General features: G+C 41.0%; 4 protein-coding genes across 10 annotated transcripts in view; 2 read left to right on the plus strand and 2 right to left on the minus strand.

Moving 5' to 3' along the window:
• The window catches only part of LOC311046080 (histone H3.2), a gene marked incomplete at both ends in the record, with an annotated part of 175,434 nt that overhangs the window by 136,971 nt on the left and 14,168 nt on the right, over positions 1 to 24,295 (plus strand). The window lies entirely within an intron of this gene.
• Positions 597 to 5,634, plus strand: LOC311045274 (NADH dehydrogenase [ubiquinone] 1 alpha subcomplex subunit 13-like). The gene is made up of 5 exons (XM_084057084.1): positions 597 to 714; positions 2,714 to 2,792; positions 3,063 to 3,134; positions 3,904 to 3,973; positions 5,391 to 5,634. Exons 1-5 carry the CDS (start codon positions 621 to 623, stop codon positions 5,508 to 5,510), a joined length of 435 nt encoding a protein of 144 aa, XP_083913210.1. The 5' UTR covers positions 597 to 620; the 3' UTR covers positions 5,511 to 5,634.
• On the minus strand, positions 7,062 to 14,155 carry LOC311046464 (cold-inducible RNA-binding protein B-like). Of its 7 annotated transcripts, XR_014600884.1 has the most exons (8): positions 14,034 to 14,155; positions 12,111 to 12,217; positions 11,881 to 11,987; positions 11,587 to 11,722; positions 11,292 to 11,475; positions 11,128 to 11,192; positions 8,477 to 8,569; positions 7,062 to 7,311 (listed from the first exon to the last, which is right to left on the minus strand). XR_014600884.1 is itself a non-coding variant. In XM_084058778.1 (7 exons), exons 2-7 carry the CDS (start codon positions 12,208 to 12,210, stop codon positions 10,643 to 10,645), a joined length of 600 nt encoding a protein of 199 aa, XP_083914904.1. In that variant the 5' UTR covers positions 12,211 to 12,217; positions 14,034 to 14,155; the 3' UTR covers positions 9,700 to 10,642. The 7 variants fall into 7 exon arrangements, 3 of the variants coding, with proteins under 3 accessions (XP_083914904.1, XP_083914905.1, XP_083914903.1); XR_014600885.1 differs by lacking the exon at positions 7,062 to 7,311 and having other exon boundaries at positions 8,498 to 8,569; positions 11,128 to 11,196; XR_014600886.1 differs by lacking the exons at positions 7,062 to 7,311; positions 8,477 to 8,569 and adding an exon at positions 9,700 to 9,983 and having other exon boundaries at positions 11,128 to 11,196.
• Positions 19,668 to 23,126, minus strand: LOC311046465 (cold-inducible RNA-binding protein B-like). The gene is made up of 7 exons (XM_084058780.1): positions 22,994 to 23,126; positions 21,215 to 21,320; positions 21,008 to 21,114; positions 20,735 to 20,855; positions 20,415 to 20,601; positions 20,244 to 20,311; positions 19,668 to 19,809 (listed from the first exon to the last, which is right to left on the minus strand). The coding sequence occupies exons 2-6, from the start codon at positions 21,312 to 21,314 to the stop codon at positions 20,308 to 20,310; spliced, it is 519 nt and encodes a 172-aa protein (XP_083914906.1). The 5' UTR covers positions 21,315 to 21,320; positions 22,994 to 23,126; the 3' UTR covers positions 19,668 to 19,809; positions 20,244 to 20,307.

Here is a 24,295-nt window from a genome sequence, read left to right on the forward strand (position 1 = left end):
TTTGATTTCATCTTTAATTAGTAGATCGGCTAAACGGGTAATGCCAACCAATATAAGTTTGATGTATTATTATTATTAAGCTAGGCACAACAGCGACCAGTGGTGGAAAGAGCACTCATTAAAAAATAACGACTAAAGAGTTTAGTAAAAGTACAAAAGTATCAAAATGTACTTAAAGTACCAAAAGTAGAAAGTACTCATTGTGCAGAATGTCCCATTTCACATGTTTTCAAATGTATATAAATGTACACTTAAAAAGAAAAGAAATTGCAGATCTACACGCTCATTGTGAGCTAGTAGATTGTCTATTTTCTAATGGGGTTGAAGTGTAGCCCTAGCTGTGATCTTACATACATTTCATGTATTCATACATGATGTGTATATGTATCACAGACATTCTTAGGGCTAGGTTAAAAATAAAAATCTACAAAGTAACTAGTATAACTAAAGTTTTCAGATGATTGTAGTGGAGTAAAAGTATAATATGTGCCTTGGTTTGAGATGTAGTGGAGTAGTAAGTAAAAGTACTGAAAATTGGAAATACTCCAGTAAACTACCTCACAATTGTCACGTGACCTCTTACTGTTTTGGAAGGAGCAAAGGCTGACAGTGGCAGGAAAATGGCGGCGTCCAAGGTGAAGCAGGACATGCCTCCTCCGGGAGGTTATGGTCCTATCGATTATAAGAGGAACCTGCCCAAACGAGGACTATCTGGTACTAAACTACAACATGTAACGTTACTTTGTTTTAGTAAGATCTTAATGTGAAAACATGTGTGTATCGGGGGGGTCAGTCTGACAGACACAGGCAAAACGGCTATAGCGCTGGCTAACACTCAGGCTAATGCCTCTGTCGCTATGCTCTGATTCAGTTATAAGGATGTTCTTAGGCTGGTGTATGTGTGTTCAGTGCAATGCAGTTTGTCTTGCCGTCTGACATACGTTTCGCTGCGTTTCAGTGGCTTTGTGTCGCCTGTGTTTATGTTGTGATGATAGCCCTGAAACATGACTGTCATATCATGACAGTCATGGACGAACATCAACCTGGTGTTTGCACTTTATCCATTTACAGCCCGTACATCTACATAAACGTTCAGATTTCAAATATAAAGTGCTGACCTCATGGCCACGGATGTTACAATTGTGTACGGGCCCTCAGACGTACCTATAATTTCCGTATTGTTAATAAAAACATTTTAATCCGATCGGTGGCCATTTTCCCCATATGCTTTCAACTACGCGCTCCTATCGGTTGGGTGGAGTATTGCACTATGATACATTATAACTATGAGAAAATGGCCGCCGGTCGGATTAAAATGCTTTTTTTGAACACTATGGAGGATACGGGTTCTTGTGCGGGCCCGAGTAGAATTGTATCCATCCGTGGCCATGGGGTAAGCACTTTATATTTGAAATATGAACGTTTATGTATATGTACAGGCTGTAAATGGAGAAAGTGCAAACACCAGGTTGAAGTTCATCCACGACCGTCATGTGAACCATAGCTAATGTTGTGACAAATGCATGTGAGCTACTGCAGTCTTATGTTTATTGTCAGCGGCACTACACTGATTTACCCTGTCATTGAAATCAAATTTAATGTTCCCGAGGGACAAGAGGCTGTAGAGTTTTGGTCTGCAATTGGGCGTGTGATTTTGAAATATTTGTGATTATCTTTCACCATAGATCAGGGGTCTTCAACGTTTTCAGGCCAATGACCCCCTAGCTGAGAGAGAGATGAAGCAGCTAGGGACCCCCTCTGTATTGTATAAAATTGTGTTTCAGATAAACTTTTGCTGCTCTTTTTTAACTATACACCTATAACTCTTTGCCAAAAATAGCAGATCTACAAGCTCACAACGCCAGGGCGAGGCGTTGTGAGCTTGTAGATCTGCTATTTTTGGCTAAAGTTCTCTTCAGAAAAGGAATGCTAGGGTTGAAGTGGTTAATGCAAAAGGAAAAAATCATATCACACAAAGATTTGGCGGACCCCCTGTAGTAACTCTGAGGACCCCCTGTTGAAGACCCCTGCCATAGATTGATAGACAGACATAACTTCCCGAGGGACATTGAGTTGTCATTGCAGCCAGCACGACAATAATTAAATTAAATAGACCCAGGGAGATCCATACCACAATTAAGAACACAACACAGTAAAATAACAGAAAGGAAAAAAAGCAAATAGCCCACATTGTTCAGATTCTGACATACACATATGTGCGCCAATGGTTCCATTGATTGAAAACTTTAACAATTCACATAAACATGGCACGTGGCACAGATTTATACAAAATAATGCTAAAAGGATGACCCAGATAAGCCCTCAGTCTAGAGGAGAACCTGACAGAACTGTGTAAGGTATGACACATACAGTTATATAAACTCAAGAGAACATAAGTACAGAATAAGTAGTTGTGGTAACGCTAATTAAATGGCATTAAAATATGATAAGATGTATAAAAGATGACTTGACTATTAGTCAGAAATGTAAACAGCACGAGGTACAGTCAGACATTTAGGCTAAAAGGATAAAAGAATAATTATAATAATGAAGTGGTCTTTTTTTAAATGATTTTTATGCCATAATATAGAAATGTATGGATCATATTGAAAGTGTACTGGGGAGCTGAGAATGCGACGGAAAGTGAGTCCGGATTCCGGCACAGAAATGATCCCTAGTGCTGCCTTGCTAATGTTAATTATTTCCTTTGCAGGCTATAGCATGTTTGGCATTGGAATTGGATTGATGGTGTTTGGTTACTGGAGGCTGTTTAAATGGAACAGAGAGAGGAGGTGAGATGAGACTTCTAACTGTTTTAACAATATTTGTATATTGGCCCTATATACTTAGTTGAATAAATTCCCATGGGCTTCACCAATTCCAAATGTCCTTGCCGAAAATAGCCGATCTACAAGCTTATGACGCGTTGTGAGCTTGTAAAATGGCTATTTTCGGTGAACCCCCCCAGAATATGGATGCTAAGCTTCAATTGGTTAATATTCATAATTTGTGTAATATATTATTCACGAGCTGACATTGTGTCACATGTGTGCACATTGTAGGAGGTTGCTGATCGAGGAGCTGGAGGCCAGGGTAGCTCTTCTGCCCTTGCTGCAAGCAGAATATGATCGGAGGTGAATGCACACACACACACACACACAAGCAATTCCAAGTTTTTCAAATTGATTTAGACAATATATCGGTCAAAACTCTCCAACATCGGTATCGGAATTACAAATCTGGCATCGGTCTGGCACACACACACACACACACACACACACACACACACACACACACACACACACACACACACACACACACACACACACACACACACACACACACACACAAGCTCCCTATTCTAAATGTTGTGGTATCACCCATATTTTGGAGGTGAGGTGCAGTAATGATACATTTTGTTAAAGTAAGTGTTGTATAGCTCTATAATTCTATTCTGATAGCTGTAATTGCTGAGAGTGTTCAGTAACGGGGTCTCTCTGTCTCCGGCTCTTTAGTAAGGATCCGAATTTTATACAAATGTAATTGAAATCGGTACTCTCTCTGATTGGATTAAATTGGCAACCCACCTGAAAATTTATTTTCTGTTCATTAAAAAGAGACGGGCAGACCCATGTTACTGAACCCCCCCCCCCCCCCCCCGTTTTGTTTTAACCAAAAACTATTACTCAACAGTAACACTACCTTTAACCACAAGCCATATTTATTACTTAGTTGAACTATGGTGTCGCATGAACAGAACGTGTCGCATCATGGCAGTCTGAGCTTGTAGGTCGGCTGTAAAAAAAAAAAGAGAAGGTTTGCCTATAAAGACATGGTCAAAAATAGGGACATCAGTTTTGAAAGTGGTTAAATGACTCTGGAATTTAAACTTTTTCTCACCAGCACATTACGGACGCTGAAGGAGAATCTAGAGGAAGAGGCCATTATCATGAAGGACGTCCCAGGCTGGAAGGTAAAAAGGCTGTCTTTCCTCTCAGGGTTTGTTCTTAGGATGACTATAGGCTTTTTTCCACTATAAGAACGAAGTGAGCCATGCCGTGAAATACGGTTGGGATCCTTCAGGATTTTTACGATTCCGGTTCCATAACAATTCCCTCTTAACGATCCTGATTCCTTAACGGTTCCCTTCAATGAATCCTATAGGTTCTAAATGGGCCGATACGGGTCTGTAACTCTGAGAGTGTACAGATGGACCTGTAAGGGCCCATTTGGTTCCATCTGTACACTCGGCAGACGTGAAGTCCACATAGTATACCAGATCTTACAGTGTGAAACCGGTTCCAAATGTGATGGAACAGATTTCGGTTCCTCAATGTTGGATCCAATTCCTCTGGTTCCGACTTTGTTCCATACGCTATGGCTCGGTCTGAGATAAGGTTCTTGGAACCTAATTTGGTCCCTGTTTTCACACGTTTTTTTTATGACATACCTCCCACTTCAGGGGTGGTTCTGGTTATAATGGATATGTAAACAGAAATCTACCACAGAACTTCTCAGGTTATGGAAGGTTTCTGGTTCTAATAGAACTGTTAGTAGTGAGGCCACACAGAGTAGGCCAGCGTGTGGCCAGTAATCTTTTTCACGCGCAAGGTACAGCACTGTACAGTGCACGTACGTGCACGCACGTGTTTCATGGATAAATGGCATTGGAGTATTGGCACCTTGACTCCCTGTAGGCCAAAAAATAAAATAAACGGCTGATGCATATTTATGTTAATAACAGAACATTATATAAATCATGGTTTGTTGCCACGTCACATCAGAAGCCGTAAGTCTTGTTTAGGGTGGCTGCTGAGCAACTGTAAGTACTGTAGTTAGCCTTAGGAGCCATGTGTCCCATAGGGCAGGAGTATATCTCCCATTTCTGCAGTGTGAGGCGGCTTGATGGCAGACGGCCCCTGCCATGATGTAGCATCACAATCCTGGACATGCTAGTATTAGGGTGGCTACTGAGCTACTGCTAATATTTTTGTTTGTGTGTAATTACGTACCACCACCAGGGATCCTTGGGCGGGGGGTTCCAGGGGGTCCCCAGCTAAATTATTGATAGTTAGGAATAGGAACCAAATGCACACTTACAGGTCTGTAACTCCAAGAGTGTACAAACGGAACAAGGGGTCCATTTGGTTCCATTTGGCCTATTCCTTACCAAGCTGGGGGTCCTTAGAATTAAAAGGTTTGATGGTTTATCTGATGCAAAGGCCTAGAACCAGTCATTAGAGCTGATTGGACTATTTGCTCCATCGTGCAAATAACCATGCATTTATGAAAGACATCAATGCGATGTCAAGGCTGGATATTGTGGATACAAACTGCAAAATATTGATTATGAGAACTCTTCTCTGTTGTCTTGTCACTCTGTCCTGCAGGTTGGGGAGAATGTCTTCAGCACGGACCGCTGGGTACCCCCCCTCTCACAGGAGCTGTACAACCTCAAGCCCCGTCAGGAGCTTTTGCACAAGCGCTTCGGGTTCCGGTGGTACGTGTAGTACTGCTTGGACGGGACATCTGGACCATGTGTGTCTACCACAGCCAATACCGTGTGGACATGAGCCTAGGCTCTGATGCTTGTAAATGTTCAATATTAAAGTTATCTTTTTTTTCTGTACCATATCCCGGTTTACCGTGTCTTTTTTTGTTTACATCTAGTCAAAGTTAATGTTAACCACACTAACCTAACCTATTTCTATCTATTTTGGGCTTGTTACAGGCAAATTCTCAAAAAATAGCCTGCCCAGGCCTGTGTCGTTGTTGTCGGGAAGAAACCTTGTATCTCCATATTTCAGCTTTTGTTTTCTTCACGTAAATGAATGCCCTATTTCATCATACAACAGTGTCGCACAAAAGTAATGAAAATAGCTGAGATTAAGTTGGCTTGTATTGTTTTTTTGTTATATATTGATTAAAAGAATAGGTGGTTGAGTTGGATGACTGCATTGCAGTCATATGATAGCGCTGTGTGCTGGCGCATAGAAAACCCTTCCCGAGTCTGACCACTTACTCACAGGCTGTGTAACACTTTCTGCCCATGCCATTTTCATGTTACATGGTATATTTATTTTTTATGATAACAGTTACAGAGTTATTTTTAATGCCTTCAGCCAGGAGACAGATAAATAGATTTTTGATTGACCGGTTCTTTCCACTTCTGGATAGTGCAATAAAATGTATAATTAGTGGTCAAATAAACTCAGACAATGTAGATGCATAATTGCCTGACTGTAGTGTAATCTGTTGTCTTTCCATTATACATTTTCCAGATTACATTTCCATGTAGATCAGGCTACACTACACCCACCCATTGATTTTGTATTTTCATGTAGGCTATTTCCCATTGCCTAAATCTCATCTGGTTTTTGCCCATTATTCAATAACTGTTCTGAAGAGCTAAAGGTTATTCTTTTAACTGTAACCTACCCCCTGATGTTGCCAGAGCCCAGCTTTTACAGAGCTACAGAAAAGCTGTATAATAAATACTGTACGTAGCCTCCCTATCCCATTAGGACCATTATGCCAACCAAATAACATCACAATTTCAGAGAAATTAATGGGTAAAGATTGAATTGGCGACGAGGTCCTCCCACCCGTTTTCATCTGCTGGGCATAGCAGTAAATCCAGAATATTGGCGAGCTTGAGCATCAGCGGATGGTTTCCTGGTCATCTGCTGATCATGTGGTGGGGAGATGCTGACGTCAGTGGAGTGTGTTCGGTTGAAATTAGGTCAGGGTCAGCCAATCACAACATGAAGTCGGAAACAGACTTATTTGTATATCAATAGCTGATAGTGTACATTTCAAACATTGAGGCAGGCTTATTTTGTTAAGTCCACGTCAAAATATTGTCAAACAACCTAACCTACACAAGCTCTTCAGCTGAGGTGAAAAAAACTGATGTAATTTTGTGGTGATTAAACCATGAATTGTTAGAAAGAGCATGTTTACAGCATAACTTATTTGTCTTTGCTTCATTAGAATACATTTCTTAAAACACAGTTGGTCATATTTTAACTACACACTGACTGAATACATCAGGGACAGTAGATTTTTCAAAAAGCTTTATTCCATATTTAGTACATACAGCTGGTACTTCCAGTGTCAGCTCCAGTAAAGCAATAAACCTTTTTGATTATTATACTACTAGAGGAAACTGTTTAAATGTAGTACAATGGTATAGACACCCATCCATGTTGTCAGTCTGTAATGCTCCACAAAGGTCTGTTTGGACCAGCCCTCGCAGATGATCATCTCTGATCCCACATGTAGCCACTGCAGACAGCTGCCATGCCGAACCTGGTAGAATGAACACAAAGAGAACCATCGTAAGAACTACTAACCATTATGGGTTTTCCTGCTCTATCTGTACCGAGTGGACCTCAGACATAGACCTACTGTACATATGAACACCATCTGTACCAAGTGGACCTCAGATATAGACCTACTGTACACATGAATGGAGCTACTACCTTTAAAAGTCTGCGTATTGTACACCATTTAAATCCTTTTGGAAAACTGCTGCTATTTGCCTCAAAAAGAGACCAACACCCTGAAAGATAGTGATTGACAATCGTTTCAAAAAGCTTAATATCATGCTTCCCGTACCAACATGTATACATGGATTAAAGCTTCGTTTTTTGTTAGGCCAAGTCCTAATCTGCGAAAGTGTGAAAGGAGCCTCGCACACTAGCACTCTGTTATAGCACTATGTAACATTATCATATTTTAGCACGATTGTTCTAAAACATATGTTCTTCCTGTTCTACAGCCAGCAACCAGTTGGAAGAAATCACAAAGTAAAGGCATTAACCTTTGCTTTTATGAAATATTCCAAACCATTAGGGTTTTATTGAAAGATGCTTCAGAACAGTATCCTATTGCTAGTTTGACCAATTAAAATACAAAATAAATAACCAATTAACAAGCTCACTTGTAGATTATTTTCAGTGTGTGACATGCCACATTCCATATTAAACATACTGACTTCTATGGATTCCAAATGACTGAAATCAGTCGTGGCGAGAGAGACACACACACACACACACACACACACACACACACACACACACACAAATCGGAACATTAAGAGGGAATCGTGAAAATCGTAAAGGATCCTAACCCTAGTGGCGACAGAACTTTAATTCATGTGTATATATATATATATATATATATATATATATATATATATATATATATATATATATTATACACACACACAATTATTTCTTAAAGCCTGTTTTTCCAAGTTGCAATGAGACATAGCATTGTTTTTACAATACGGCACCCCCCACAACTGTATATACTTCCCGCAGTTTCTGTTTTTGACACTTGCTTTGGCAATGTAAATGTATGCATCTCATGCCAATGAAGCTCCTTTGAATTGAATGGATCAACTTGGTATGTCTACATATGGCAAGTGAGTCACAATCATTTAAAAGCCACAAGGACATCAAGTATTTACCTGGGAGTTTTTATCTGAAGCCGTCACTGCCAACTGAGGCCAGTCATTTCAGGTACTGGGATGCACAGGTTAACCATCCACAATCAGGTTATCCTGAACAAAAAAAAGTGAAAAGACGAATTAGCTCAACTCATTTCCACTTAAGATAACCCACTGGTAAAACATGCAACAGTTTTAAAAAAAAATAACAAAAAATAAAAATAAAAAAAAATCACCAAATACAACTGAATAAGGACAACACTGAAAATATTATAGAGGCCTAGCGGGTCAATAATTCAGAGTGCTTCAGGACTGTTTTGTTGAGCAAATGCGAATCGAATGCAAAGTGGACATTAAAGTGGACATTAGTGGACAGAGGACTATCATTGGCTGAAGGTTCAATGTTGGTGGATTCAGAGAAGTTGAGCACCAGGGGCTGGATGTTCAGTTTCCCAATAGACGAGTATCAAAAATGAGGAAAAGGCCACGGCATGTTTTCAATGTGACCACATTTGAAGCAGGACTAAAATAGCCAACTCTGAAGGTTATTCATGGAAACATGAGAACTCAGTTTGAAGGATGTGAGCAGGAGAGCAAAAGAGTTTTTGTTACCTCAAGTGAACTGGCCTACTGTTTCTCCACAAATGAACTAGGCAAGAGAGCAGCTTTCATCTCTGACGAGCACTTGTTGGTAGGCGCAACACCTCACTCTCCAAGGACTTGTAGGTTTTTGAAGTAGCTGACCTCTTGAACGCAATGAAGCATTACATGACCAACACCCAGCTCATGTTTTTTTCCCCACCATTACCATGCACCACTTGGGGGCAGGTTAATTTACAACCTCTAAAGAGGTGCAATTAAAAGCATCCCCTTGTTTCTACCTGTCAAAACACAGCCAGTGCATGTGCGGTTTGGTTAAGAGTCCAAATCACCTTGATTATTCTAACTTAGAGCACCCCTTACACATCGATAAATATTTACTTAATGCTCTTCTATTTTAAGCTAAATCACCACCCCATCCTAAAAGACGTAACTACAAATGCCAGACTACCATCTTCTAAGAAGGCACAACTGTAAGAGATAAGTCCTCCATATGTAGAATTACAGGTTCTCCATAGACATTTAATTTCCATGTTTCAAGCGACAGGTTCTCTAGCAGCTTAACAAGAACAGACGTTTTGAGCTGACTGTAAATCAGCAAAGTACCTCCATGGAGGTACTTTCGAAAGGCACAAGAATCAGGATTATTTTCCAACAAATTGTTTAATAGGCTCCATGAAGTCAATTTGACAAAAAAAAATTCCAACGTTGATAATACAAAGAACATAAAGTACAAAATTGTTCCCAGTTGGGATATTATAATATTGGGGAGTAGTAGTTACATTTGACGTTGATCACAAGTTTAAGTCCATTACAGCACATTTAAAAAAATGCAGACGTTGAGCAGAGCAAATATACCTTGGCTGACTGTAGCATGCTGCAATTTGCAACTTCATCAACAGCCGACCACCCCGTATGGTTCACCTGTCTGAAAGGAATTCACTTTTTGGGAAATGGAACATTTACAGGACCCTCAGCTTCTCCAAGTATTAAAAAAATAACTAATGCTGAGGAACTGCTGCCTAGAGGAACACCAAGGAATGTGGTATAAAATCCAGAAAATCCTTTCTGAACAGATCTCTCATTCTCGCTCAGTTTAAAACTTAGCAGGAGGTAGATCAGACAATTAAAAAAGAAAAACAAGGTCAGCAAACTTAAGAGGAATTCCCCTATAGTAATCAGGTCAACGCATCATCAACAGTACTGGTCAAGAATAGGGCTAAGCATACTAAGATGGTGGCTGACCAAAAACTGCCATCTTTTCATTTTGATATCCACCAACCTGCAATTTAAAGCCCCTATCAACTCAGGTATTCCCATCAACGTAATCAAATAAAGTTATCAGAACTAAATGCCTTTAATAAAGATGCAACCTAAAGGATAGCATCTTGGAACTAACTTGTTTAAACATGGTCATTTGAAGAGCAAAAGGTTCATGGCTACATTTAAAGATGCTTGAGCAACTACAACATAAGTTCATAAGTTTTCAAAAAAATCAGGGCAACAGTAACACGAGGACATTTTTCTTGAGGAGCGCATCTTTTAAATACAGCCAGCCAAGGGATGATCTTGAATTCAGGGAGATTTTTAGTCGTTTGCAGCTGAGGACAAGAAGTGGGCACACAGGTAAAGACACTGAAGTTCAGGCAAGTTCAAGAGTTTGACATCCTACTCATCCCAAAACACACATCAAAAAGAGAACATCCTTTTGCAGAAGGCTGTTAATTGAAGTTAGTGATGATTATTGGAGATCTTTTTTTTTGTAGTAGGGCACTAGGCATTATTTGGATTGAGACTACAAAGTCAGCTCCACACTATTTAACCCCTATTGTCAAATGTTAGCTGTAAAGCTACACATTCACAACATGGAACATTTTGACATGCTGTGAACTTGTAGATCTGCTACTATAAAACTTCACCTATAATTGGCATGCCCAAAATAGGGATGTCAGTCAGGGGGGGTTGCAACAACCTGGTTCAAGAATTGACCCATGGAGATATTTGGAGTAACGGGGACCTGAGCAGCATTAACACTACTTAAACAGAGAGACACACACACCACGTGTTCTTACCATAGCTGTCATAGCCGTCCCTGTAGGATCCTCCCGAAGAACGATCCCCATAACCACCATGACCCCTAACAGTAAAGACACAATCATTAAAACCAGCGGGATGAAAGCTGTGTACAAGGGTGCTCAATTCACAAATTATTCCTAAATTTAAGGCTTCCCCTTACCTATTATCCCTGTAGCCGCCGCCGGAGGAGTAGCCACCGCTTCCACCGCCGCTCCTGTATCCGCCGCCACCACCGTAGCTCCTCTCTCCGCCGCCATAGCTCCTGTCGCCGCCATAACTTCTGTCTCCACCGCCGCCATAGCTCCTATCTCCATAGCTCCTGTCACCTCCGTATCCTCCACCACCTACACAAATACAAGAGGGGGGGGGGGTAATACATTTAACATGCCATCGATCAAGAATAAATGTGTCAGAGATGGGGAAAACCTAATTTACGTTTTGGGTAAAAAACCCACCTCTACCTCTTCCGCCACCGAATCCGCCGCCGCCTCCATATCCTCCCCTTGAGCCTCTGAAACCACCACCGCCACCTCCGGAACGTCCATTCCCCTTTCCAGCTTCATCGACACGGATCGTCCTGCCATCCAGACTCTGAAACGATATCAATAAATTGAACAGTTAGTCAGTGTCAATACATTATTAGTGGGCCATTGTTGCATTTGGTGCAGTACCGTGCTGCGCCACCAGGACACCATGTGCCTCACAAAATGGCTCCCAGCAAGCCATCTGACAATATTTCATCAACTCACCTTTCCATTCATTCCTTCCAATGCATCCTTTGCATCATCTGCGCTGTCGTACTTCACAAAGCCGAATCCACGAGACCTGCCTGTCTCTTTGTCTCTGATGACATCAACTATAGAGAGAAATCAATAAATCAAAAAATATATATTATATATTGAATACATGTAAGCTAAATAAAATCATTGGTGTGAATCAATTTGTATTTGCTCATATGGATTGCACGTTGTTTGTTTACCTTTGGCAATGTTTCCGTATTTGGAGAACGCTCCCGCCAACGAGTCCTCGGTGGTGTCGAAGCTCAGCCCACCGATAAACAGCTTACCCTCGTCCGACATGTTTGGTCTAGAGGGAAACACAAAAATAACGGTCATGCATTTGTACACTCTCAGAGTTAAATGAACACGGATAATGATGATACAGTGTAGATTGGGACCCCCAAGAAATCAAAATGGTTGAGTCCCTGGCATATCTTTTCAAATGGGGGTCCGTGGGCTAATATGTGTCAATTTGGGGGTCCTTGACGCGAAAAAGGTTGAAAACCACTGACGTAATTGAATCAACCCGCTTCTTCCTTCGTGCGCAATGTGCCTTTACATAAGCGGATAAAACGACCGTTGTGTAGCCGTAGCTTATTATATAAATCGTTTATCAGATAAAGTAGGTCAAATGCGTATGGACCACCATCTAGGTCACGGAGCAACGGAACCTAGCCATCTACGCCAGTGGTTTTCAACCAGTGGTCCGGGGACCACCAGTGGTCCTTGAGGGAGTAGCAGGGGGTCCCCAGCGAAATTAGTTAACGTAAGCGTCACAATCATGTTAACCGCTTAGCTTTGGCTATTCAAAAATAGCAGACCTACAAGCTCATAGCGCGGCACTCGGTGCCGCGCCATGAGCTTGTATATCTGCTATTTTTGAAAAACCTTGAAAAAGTGTGCATATCTTTGAATATTTATATTTTTTAAAGCAAAAAATAACTGATATCTTTGCTTCTGGCGGTCCCTGGCACAACTCAGTTTCAAGTGGTGGTCCGCAGCCAAATGTATAACAATGTAGGGGTCCTTGGCATGAAGAAGGTTGATAACCACTGATCTACGCCACTCAATATAACTGTACGCAACGTTAACTTAGCGTCAACGCTAACAAAATGTCTAATCCAAACCACTGGTTCCCAAACTTTTCGATCGAGGCCCAAGAGAGATTTGTTCTCTCCCCTGGACCCACGCTAGTGAAAATAGCAGATCTACAAGCTCACAACGCATCGCGATGAGACACGTTGTGAGCTTGTCGATCGGCTATTTTCGCTCCTTAAAATTCTAATTTATGTAATTGCTTTCATTTAAAAAAAATATGTATTCATTAAATTATTTTGAAAAAAAGAAATCAATGATTGTATCCATGAAAACGTACTGATATATTAAAAACAAAACAAGGGATTTTACTCGTGAAATGTGTCAACGACCCACTAAAGGGTCCCGACCCAATGTTTGGGAAACAGTGATCTATAATGTACGATAATTTACAGCGCGATAAATTGTAATAGTGATGTAATAACACGTTTAAAAAAGGGGGGAAAGAGCAGATGTCCAAGCTCACGGCGCGTCTCTCCGTGCCGCACTGCAAGCTTGGACATCTGCAATTTGTTTATTATTTTTAAGACATCGTCAATGGATAACTCGTGGTCCTCGCCAGGCCCGGTGGGCCTGCCTGGCCTGGTTAGCTTAACATTAGCTCTGCTAGCATGATCTCATTCGGTAACACAGAGGGACGGTGCGCCATTTTATACACCACGTTGCCGTTGCTCTTTTGTCCCGTTACAATGCGCCATCTTGGCTGCCGAGATTTTTATCCCTAGTCCAAAATCAAATTAGAAACACGACGCGACACAGCACTCTCCATTATAACGTTTGTTAAAAAAAGACAGCGATGGGTTTTGTTGAATACAAGCTCAGGGTGGGTTTGCTAAATAAACAAAGGGTCACGGTGGCCGAAACCAACAACACGCACCACGAAAAGCTTTCGTTTTGCTTCGACAGAGGCAGGTTAAATAGGCTATTGTTCGCAGAATACACGAAAACACGGTAATTAGCACGTTATAGAGAGCTATAGGCAGTTGAAATGCATCATAACATCCGTTTCGTTAAGCAAAAATCGTTACCTTTATTTCGTTTTCGCAAGACTGCGATGATAACGTCTTGCTGCACTGTCTACTGAGAGGCAACTGGGTGGATATTATGTCCGTGATACGTTTTTCACTGCGACCTATTTAAACCCGTCTCAGTGGGCGGGGCCAGTGCTGTGCCTTTCACTGCGGCCTTATTAAATATGTAAGCAGGGGAGGGTGAGGGTCAGCATCACTGGCAGCTTTTTTGTTGTTGTACCTTTTTAACTTTATTTGCAAATATGGAGTAGGCCTACGTTTTATTTCCCAAACGCTCCATTTTCAACATACAATGCAATGTGAAAATACAATATGGAAACATTTTTAAATTATAGTATTTTCCCCTCCCAAAAGGTAATGTAATTAAAAATAAAATGTTGATCTGCTGGGTACAGACTTTTAAAATGTAGGATCAGGTCCGGTGCTAGGATGAAGTGACTGAGGGACAGGTAAAGCATAGTTGGGTATCATTTTCTGCATTTATGTATGTAAGCTATTGTTTGTTTGATTAATTGATTGATTTTCCCTATGTATAAAAATTTACCTACCTTACATTTTCCTCTTGTACTGGAACCGTTCAAAAATCTTGTGAAAGCAGGGCTTGCAAGGGACTAGTCGTGCACATAAAATCAAACACATGCTAGTTTGCTATATATTTTTCCTCACCCAGCATCTCCATAGTTTAGCCAGGAGGCTGAGCATTTTGAGATGAATCACAAAATGTGGCGGGTAGGACTTTCAGACAAACATAAGGGGATTCATTTTTATCATCTTTGGTATGACTCGGCCAGGGATTGAACCCCAACCTCCCAATCTCAAGGTGGACACTCTTTTTGTGAAAAGAAGCCTATCATATTTCACATGCATTTCCCGTAACTGTAGCTCATTAGCAGGCCAAGGAGGAAACCATGGATGCATAAAAACTTGGCTTAACGTTTTGCATTTACAGACAAGGTGCCGCCACTCCAGAACAAAGGCAAACTAGAGATTTAATGGAGATTTGAGGCCTGGCCAAGGACGATGTCCATGCTGGATTTCACAGTGCTTGTGTGAATGCAAATCATTCTCACAAACATGACTTCAAATGTGAATGAAAGCCATTAACAAATGAAATGTCTGGGTGGGGCTGGAACTGGGGGTCTGACTCTTTCAGTGCATTTCCAGAACAAGCTGCAAGAACTTGCAACATGCAGCCCATTTTAAGAATAATATGAATAATCTAATCTACGATCCTTAGCCTAATATATTCTGTACACCAACATGTGTCAAAATAAACATGACAAAGGGTCCATATTACATTTGGGGATGCGAGTCTGCTTTGAGAATGAGTCCAACCATGGCACGGTTAAGAATATTTCTTGGAGCTAAACACACAAAACAAAGGATATAAATATAGTTCAGTGGTTCTCAAACATTTTCATGTCTGCGGACCCCCATGTGAAAATAATGTTGTGCCAAGGAACCCCATAAGAGAAGATTTGTGTTGTTAAAACTTTTCAAATGTTTCACAATTTTTAGAAAACATTCTATACGCTTTGGTAACAGCAGCTCTACAAGCTCATGACGACTTACAGTGCGACATGTTATGAACTTGTTCAGCTTTTTTTGAATAGCTGAAGTAAGGTTCAAGTTGTTAAACTGTTCCTCAGTTTGCTGGGGACCACCTAGAAAGCCCACTAAGGACCCTTGGCAGTCCCTGGACCCCACATTGAGAACCAGTGGCAAAGATTTCAAATCTCAGACTATGATCTTTAACCACTTAATGGTTATGTCTTAACCTTAGTTGTAAGTCAATAGCAAAAACAGCCGATCTACAAGCACACATGTAGCAACCCGACACCTTGTGAGCTTGCACATATTGACCTTCAGGAACAAGAATGTGAGGAAGTGTGCAAAAAGAACCGTTTGTTTTGTCTCACAAAACTGTCCAGCTTTTGCTCTGATAAAACCACTTAGAGTTGTATTTAATCAATCGTGTGTCATAATTTAGTAACACGTCTCTGCAAAAGAAAATGTCTCTAAACCAATTTGTCGAGTGGCCTAGTAAGCTTATCTTAAGGCCTACATAGTATGATAAAAAAAAATACGTTTGTGTTTGCTGTGTGTGTGTGTGTGTTAGGACTTGGTCATGACCTTTCTCCTTTCTTTCTTTAAAGATTTTTTTTTGGGGGACTTTTTTGGCCTTTATTTATAGATTACAGTAGAGACAGGGAGAGACATGCAGCAAAGATCGTCTGGAACGGGACTCGAACGTGCAATGCGCTGTCAGTCTACATTGGAGCCTAGGTGCCCTTTCTTCTTTTTTTATCAACTACTTGATACTTTTAAAACAACAAACCTACTCTAGCATCGGGTACTACTACCAATAAAGACATCTTGAACCTTATTGGGCCTAGAGAACATCCACACACAGGGGGTGTCAACAAACCAAAGGCCAGCTCCCAGTTGGAGTTGAACTAGACTGTATTATTGGGAGTGTACATTAACCCTGGCATCCCTTTTGGACAACATTTCAAAATGTAAAAAAAAGGGTAAAAAACAAAAACATTTGAGCATTTCTTAATACCAGAGAAGCTGATAACTATTAAGGATACTTTTACACTAATATGTATTATATTATATATTTTCAAAATAGATAAATGCATCCTTAAAATTAGCCTAAATTGTGTGTCAGCTAACTTTTCTCAAACAGCGTAAGGTCTATAATAGTTTTGCATTTACAGACAATGTGCTGCCACTCCAGAACAAAAGACAAGATGAGGTTTAATGGGGACCTGGCCTAGAACGATGGCCCTGCTGCATGGTATTCACAATCAAACGTGCTTGTGTGAACACAAACAATGTGACTTTAATCAATTCAAATGTGAATGAAAGTCATTAACAAATGAATTGTCTGGGTAGGGGGACCAGGGTGGGCTTGGGGGTGTTGGGTCTTTAGGTGCATTTTACGGATCAAGCTGCAAGTGAACATGTTGCATGTTTTTATATTATTTGGCGGGTGAGGCATGTAGTTGTCTTAACTTAACCAGAAATAATGCAAATACAAATTTGAGCTGTCATCAACATGCAATGATTGTTTCGGCTCATTCACTCAGACATTCAGCTCCACAGCTCCACCCTGTGGGGGGAGGGGAGGCATTGTTCCATTGTGTTGAACTCAGCCAGATGCTTCACACCAAATCCAACAGATAGTAAGACAATGAGAACTCCATGCATGGGACACTATATTCACAACCCTAGAATATAGTAGAACTATGAAAGAGGAAAGCGATTTGCCATCCCTGTAGGAAGCTCTGAAATATTTGGCACCGCCCTCACACACACTTTCATGAAGTGTTTTAGTGTAAATAAACATGTCCATCAGTGGCTTCTCAAAGTGGAGATGGGGGTTGGGTCTTAGCATTTTGTTGGGGGAAGTTCAGAATATCTTTAAATTCTATATCATATATGAAGGTGCTGTAAGTTCTTCTAGCTTTTTGTAAACAAACTTTTTTTTAAAACAAAGTTTAAAAGTTAAGGCTATATTCTGATAGCAATCATTTCTACAGTGTGTTTGTTCAATAACAGGGGTATCCCGGTCTCTCCAACTCTTTAAGAAAATTGAGTTTTGTTTATATATACACACACTACTATGATTACCAAGGACCTCAATGGAATGGAGCTAATGTAAAATATGTATATTTTATTTACTGTGTGAATTTAATTATATTGGAAAAATCAATGGAGGTCAGATTGGGCTGAAACTACCCAAATATGGAGATACATGTTATAGATCTGACGTCATAGACTAGCCAAAGAACATCTGAGATCCACATAGACACATCGTAATTATTTACAGTCTTCCATATCTGTGCCCTGTGCCTTCTTATCGTTTCCGTCAGGCCAAAAGGTGTGGCCGAGACCCTTTTGCATCCTGTCCGTCCGCAAGTAGCTAATCTCCGGCACCGTTGGCCCGATCGAAGCAAAACTGTGCACACTTTCCCTGGATCCCAGGGCAGTACCTGGGGCATGTCATTTCTGCTGAGGGAGTGAGGCTATAGGCTGCACTGGTGTGCATGAAACTTTGCACATACACGCCCTAGAGGCAAGAGGAAATACCCTGCATTTTTCACATCAGCCTTTTATAGTGCCACCAGGAGACAGATTTTTGCAAGTAATTTTTTGATATTACTAATCGAGCAAAATCGGTACACCTCATCTAGTCATGTGATCAACACGGATCTATCAGATTTTTCTTATTCCACCCTTTTCACATCCTGTTATAGCGCCACCAGGACACAACTGTCCTGTGTGTGCGTTATACCTTTGATACAAAGCTCATTTATAGTCACTGTACCATTTTGTATGAATACCAAGTTGTTTACCATTTATACATTTCATTACATCCTGTATACATTTTTGGGACCGATTTCTGATATAGAGCTCTGTAAAGAAAACTCTATGGAATAATGTTTAATTCAAATAACGTCTGGCACACATATCTCTTGTGATTAGAGTTAATTTGCGTGACAACAAATATATGCCGATATCATACAGCATAGCATTGTTATATGAGCAGAGATTAGATTGTGAGGTAAACTACACAGTAAACACCTGGATGTATGATCTCTATTAATTTCAATGAGTTCTCAAATCCTTTGAATATAAATTTGTCTTTAATCAGCTAGACTGAGGTGAACGGACCCAAAATTAAGTGATTGAAAGAGATCCTTAACCCCAATTAACCCTGACCCCAATTGACAAATATTTTCATAAATGTTAATTTAAGATTTGCTATCTACAAGCTCAGAATGCTTCATTGCGCATTTAAGCTGCCATTTTCGCTAGTTGACATGACAAAGAATAGGGTTTCAGTGGTTAATGTAAATCACAAAACTACAGCCTGTGAATGGGTGCAAGGCTGGTATGGTGCAGTGATCCAACAGTTTAGACCTGAATTTTAACAGCCACACAAAGTATACTACAATCTCTGTTAGTGCCAAATATTATGGTAGTAATCTATTTTGTGAGAAACACCAGCGATATAACTCAATAAAATGATAATGCATTTTGCATGACTTGATTTACCAAGTGTCCACAATGTGTAGGTGTCAATCATTAATGTATTCCTGTATTTTTATACGGCATTATAATAAGTGTGTGACTTGTATAAGTGTGTATCCTTAAAAAAGTAAATACACTTACAAAGTACAGTCCACTCCAGATTGTTTGAAATGTCATAATTATCCAGATTGTTTGAAAGGTCATAATCATGCAGAACATTTGGCTGCCATTTGTGCGAGCACGGGTGGGGTGGGGGGGGCAACTTTTAGGCAACGCCCACGCAGCGAGGTCTGTCTGCCTGTCCTCCACAAATATACAAGGCTTTGAGCTCTGACGGCATTCTCAGTATTGAATAGTGGTGGGAGGGGGGGGGGGGGGGGGGAGTATTTTCAGTGAATGAATGACTTTGTTAATGTTCACAGAAATGATCCGTTCACTTTCAGTAGCGCTAGCCTATATGCATGCAACTGTGTGCAGTCGAGTCTGACTGACTGCACAGAAACACAGCACTGTCATTCACCATCTAATTGCAACCTTTGTTGTAATATAATAATGTGTAGAAGTAATACATAACTACAATAAATAATGTAAAGTAAAAAAAAAAATTTATTGGTCGAGAATTATTTTCACAAAATCAATATTGTATACAAAGCAGCCTAAGACAGTCATCTTTTAAATACAGCCAGCCAAGGGATGATCTTGAATTCAGGGAGATTTTAGTCGTTTGCAGCTGAGGACAAGAAGCGGGCACACAGGTAAAGACACTGAAGTTCAGGCAAGTTCAAGAGTTTGACATCCTACTCATCCCAAAATACATATAAAAAAAAAAAGAGAACATCCTTTTGAAGTTGGTGACGATTATTGGAAATCACATTTGAATTGAGAGATACAAATTGTGTCAGCTCCACACTATTTACCCATTTAAGCCCAATAGTCAAATGTTAGCTGTAAAGCTACACGTTGACAACATGGAACATTGACATGCTGTGAACTTGTAGCTCCGTTACTATAAAACTTTTCACCTATAATGGCATGCCCAAAATAGGGATGTCAGGGGGGTTTGCAACAACCTGGTTCAAGAATTGACCCATGGAGATACTTGGAGTGAAGGGGACGTGAGCAGCATTAAGACTACTTAAATAGATTCACACGACATGTACTTACCATAGCTGTCATATCCGTCCCTGTAGGATCCTCCCGAAGAACGATCCCATAACCACCATGACCCCTAACTGTAAAAACACATGAAAAATCATTAAAACCAGTGGGATGGAAGCAGTGTACACACACATGCTCAATTCACACATTATTCTGAAATTTAAGGCTTCCACTTACTAATTATCCCTGCCACCGGAGGAGTAGCCACCGCCTCCGCCACCGCCGCTCCTGTATCCGCCACCTCCGTAGCTTCTATCTCCGCCGCCATAGCTCCTGTCGCCGCCGCCGCCATAACTTCTGTCTCCACCACCACCACCATAGCTCCTATCCCCATAGCTCCTGTCACCTCCGTATCCTCCACCACCTACACAAATACGAGAGGGGGACAAGATACATTTAACATGGATCAGGAATAAATGTGCGAGAGATGGGGAAAGCCTACTCCTAGTTGCGCGAGATGGGAAAGCCTACACCTAGTTTGAGGAAAAGAAACCCACCTCTTCCTCTTCCGCCACCTCCATATCCTCCACCTCCCCTTGAGCCTCTGAAACCACCACCGCCACCTCCGGAACGTCCATTTCCAGCTTCATCAACACGGATCGTCCTGCCATCCAGACTCTGAAATGATATCAATAAATTATTACAGTTAGCCATTGTCAGTTGTGTGTTGTGTTGCATTCGGTGCAGTACCGTGTTGCGCCACCAGGCCACCATGTGCCTCACAAAATGGCTCCCAGCAAGCCATCCGTGACAACATTTCATCAACTCACCTTTCCATTCATTCCTTCCAAGGCATCCTTTGCATCATCTGGGCTGTCATACTTCACAAAGCCAAATCCACGAGACCTGCCTGTCTCTTGGTCCCTGATAACATCAACTGTAGAGACAAAGACAAATTAATTTAAAAAAAAAAGTGAATACATTGAAGATAAATTAAATGAATTTGTGGTTGCTCATATGGATCGCAAGTCATTTACCTTTGGCAATGTTTCCGTATTTGGAGAACGCTTCCGCCAACGAGTCCTCGGTGGTGTCGAAGCTCAGCCCACCAATGAAAAGCTTACCCTCGTCCGACATGTTTGTCTAAAGAGAACACAAAAGAACATTCTGAATCAACCCCTTCCCTCATGCAAAATGTGCTGATAAACGCTATTTATATAAGGCTACGGTTATACAACAATTTGATTGAATGCATTTTGACTGCTCTTCTCTCCATCAGCAAATTGACCCTTACGGGTCTGCAACTCTGAGAGTGTACACATGTGTACAGTCTCAGTTACACTGTCAGAGGATTTTACATGGGGTCCCAGAAATAATATCAAATGGGGATGTGTGGCCTAATGTATATTTAACTGGGGATCCTTGAAATTAAAAAAGTAATCTCTGAGTTAAAATATAGAATATTTATTAATATAACACAAAACAATTTAAAGGCGCAAGCCGGCCAGGCATGGTTTACAATTAATCATATTGAACATCATCACAAAGGCAAGAGGTGCAGAGAGATGATTAGATTGCTACAGTTAACTCAAGTGAATCATTGTGCAACTTTCCACAGCCCTCTTGGTGCATACAGTGGTGCAGACAGTTTAAGTTCATACCTGGACCTGGAGTCCTCAGGCCACGTTTCCAGACACACATTTTCAGACTGAAAATGTGGCTTGAGGCCACATTTTCAGTCTGAAATGTGTCCCAACTACCTACAGCATCGGTCGATGGGAAACTGTAAGCCAGTAATGAAACATTTGTCGCGTTTCTCAAGTCTCGTTACACCGACCCACGGCATTTTATCTCACAGTTTACAGTGCTGCGTCACTGAATGAGATATCCAAGCAAACGACTTCAATAATGATGGATGTCGTGTGGACATTTTGTTACAATCTCCTCGTTACATGTCCATCGATCCGTTCAACTCTCTCTAGTCTCTTTACACTGCTGCGTGTTGCACATCATGCCCGATTTATGATTAGTCGTACGACTGTGTGTCGCGCGCAGGAACGGAGCAGATCTCCAAGACTACAACGCGTCGCATCCACGCCACGTTGTAGGCTTGTAGATCAGACTAGGAAATGGGCGTGTACTTAAAACTGGTCTGTTGTCATGGTTCCCGCGCTCGCTTACTCTTTTAATTCCCGTCCCAATCACGTGATTAATAAAAATCTACCCCCATCCCGCGGGAATCCCGTGACCCGCGGGAATCCCGAAAAAATGTCATTCTCTGATGAAAGCGAACCCCCCCCCCCCAAAAGGGCAACAATGGCCACTTCAAACCTATATGCGGCGGATATTTGAAAATATGTCTACAAATCTATAATATGCCTAATCTAACATGAATCTACAAGATCACAATGCGTCGCAGTGCGACGCGTTGTGAGCTTGTAGATCGGCTATTTAAAAAAATATATAAATTAAAAAAAAATCAGTAACACAGGACGGTGGCCATTTTACACCACGTTGCCGTTTCAGTAACATTTATAACAAATCCTGGTACAGGGGTCACAAAGATGGGGGATGGGGGTCCATGGACAACTGCATATTAATTTTAAGGGGGTCGTTGGTTTTAACGACATTTACGAAACAAACTCAAATAAAGCATCTACACTTAACAGCAACAAGCCCCCCCCCCCCAAAAAAAAAAATCATCCCGCAAATTAGCTACATTTTACAAGCAACTTTACAGAAACACAAGATCAAAGTCGCTTATTTATAATAAGCAGACATGGCATACATTTCAGAAAGAAAGCAGAGATAATCACCTTTATGTTCGTTTTCGCAGAGACTGCGATGATACCGTCCTGCTGCTCGCTCAATGAGAGGAAACTGGGAGGAATGGAAGTGCGTGCTCTGATTTTGGGCGCAAACAGCCAGTTCCTGTTCTTTCATGTCAACCAATCAGAAGAAGGTATGGGCAGCGTTGCCATGTCTGCTTATTGTAAGCATAGAGTTATAATACATCTAGAGGGCGGACTGCCCTGCCCCCCCCCCCCCCCACCAATTCATTTCGATGAAAGTTGCTCACAAGCGCGTGAAGCACCTGGGAGTACCTCTACTTCCTGGCTCCAATTTTGGAGCCAATAGAGCCAGCGCACTAGTGTGTCAAACGGTAGACGCACGCGCATTAGCATTTTGAATGCAGAAGTGTTGCTATCTCAGATTTGACCACCAGGCGACGGCATCTCCATTGTTTTACCGCGGTTCTGGGGGCTTGATTATAAGCGACTTAGTGCTTGTTTTTCTGTACAGTTGCTTGTAAATATTGGTATAGACTATAGAGGGTTGCGGTTTTTGGGACTTGCTTCTAAAGTGCAGTTGCTTATTTTGGGCTTTCTTCCAAAAAAACATTATTATTATTTAAACTAATGGTTCTCAAATAAGGACCCCCCAAATTAACTAATGTATTTGTCCCTTAACCCCCATCTGAAAATGTTTTGTACCAAGGACTCCCATACCAAATTTCTGTTGTTATAATGTTTAAAAAATATTTCAAATGTTTCTTTTTTTTTTTAAATAGCAGATGAATATAGATTTAAATTACTTGTGTGGCTTCTTTTGGCCTTGTTTTCATAGACCCCGGTTGCTTATTTCTCTCACACAATCTGGCAACGCTGGGTATGGGCGGTGCTTGGCAAAACGCTGTCGTAGGCTGACTGTATTGGCATACGTTGCAATACGTCACAGTGGCACTATGACAGTGGTTTTCAACCCTTTTCATAATATCAAGGTCCATTATATTTATTCATTTGAGCCACGGATCACCATCTGATGAGATTTAGACTCTCAGATCATTGGATACGATTTTGTCCACAATTCCATGCTGTATTAACAGGCAAACGTTGATCAATATAACAATTATTTAATTAAGTAATGCAGATGTTTAACAATTATTTAACTCTTGAGAGCCTAAAATGAAACCATCTGGTTTCATTTTACACTCTCAAGAGTAAAAGATCTATAAGGGTCCATTTGGTTACCAACTCCTCTCCATCATTTAGGTGGGGACCACCTGGAACCCCTTGGCCCTTGGACCACTGGTTGAGAACCACTGCTCTGTGATTTCA

The sequence above is a fragment of the Gymnoscopelus microlampas genome (assembly GCF_963454915.1).
Source record: "Gymnoscopelus microlampas genome assembly, chromosome: 5".
Classification (NCBI taxonomy): Eukaryota; Metazoa; Chordata; class Actinopteri; order Myctophiformes; family Myctophidae; genus Gymnoscopelus; species Gymnoscopelus microlampas.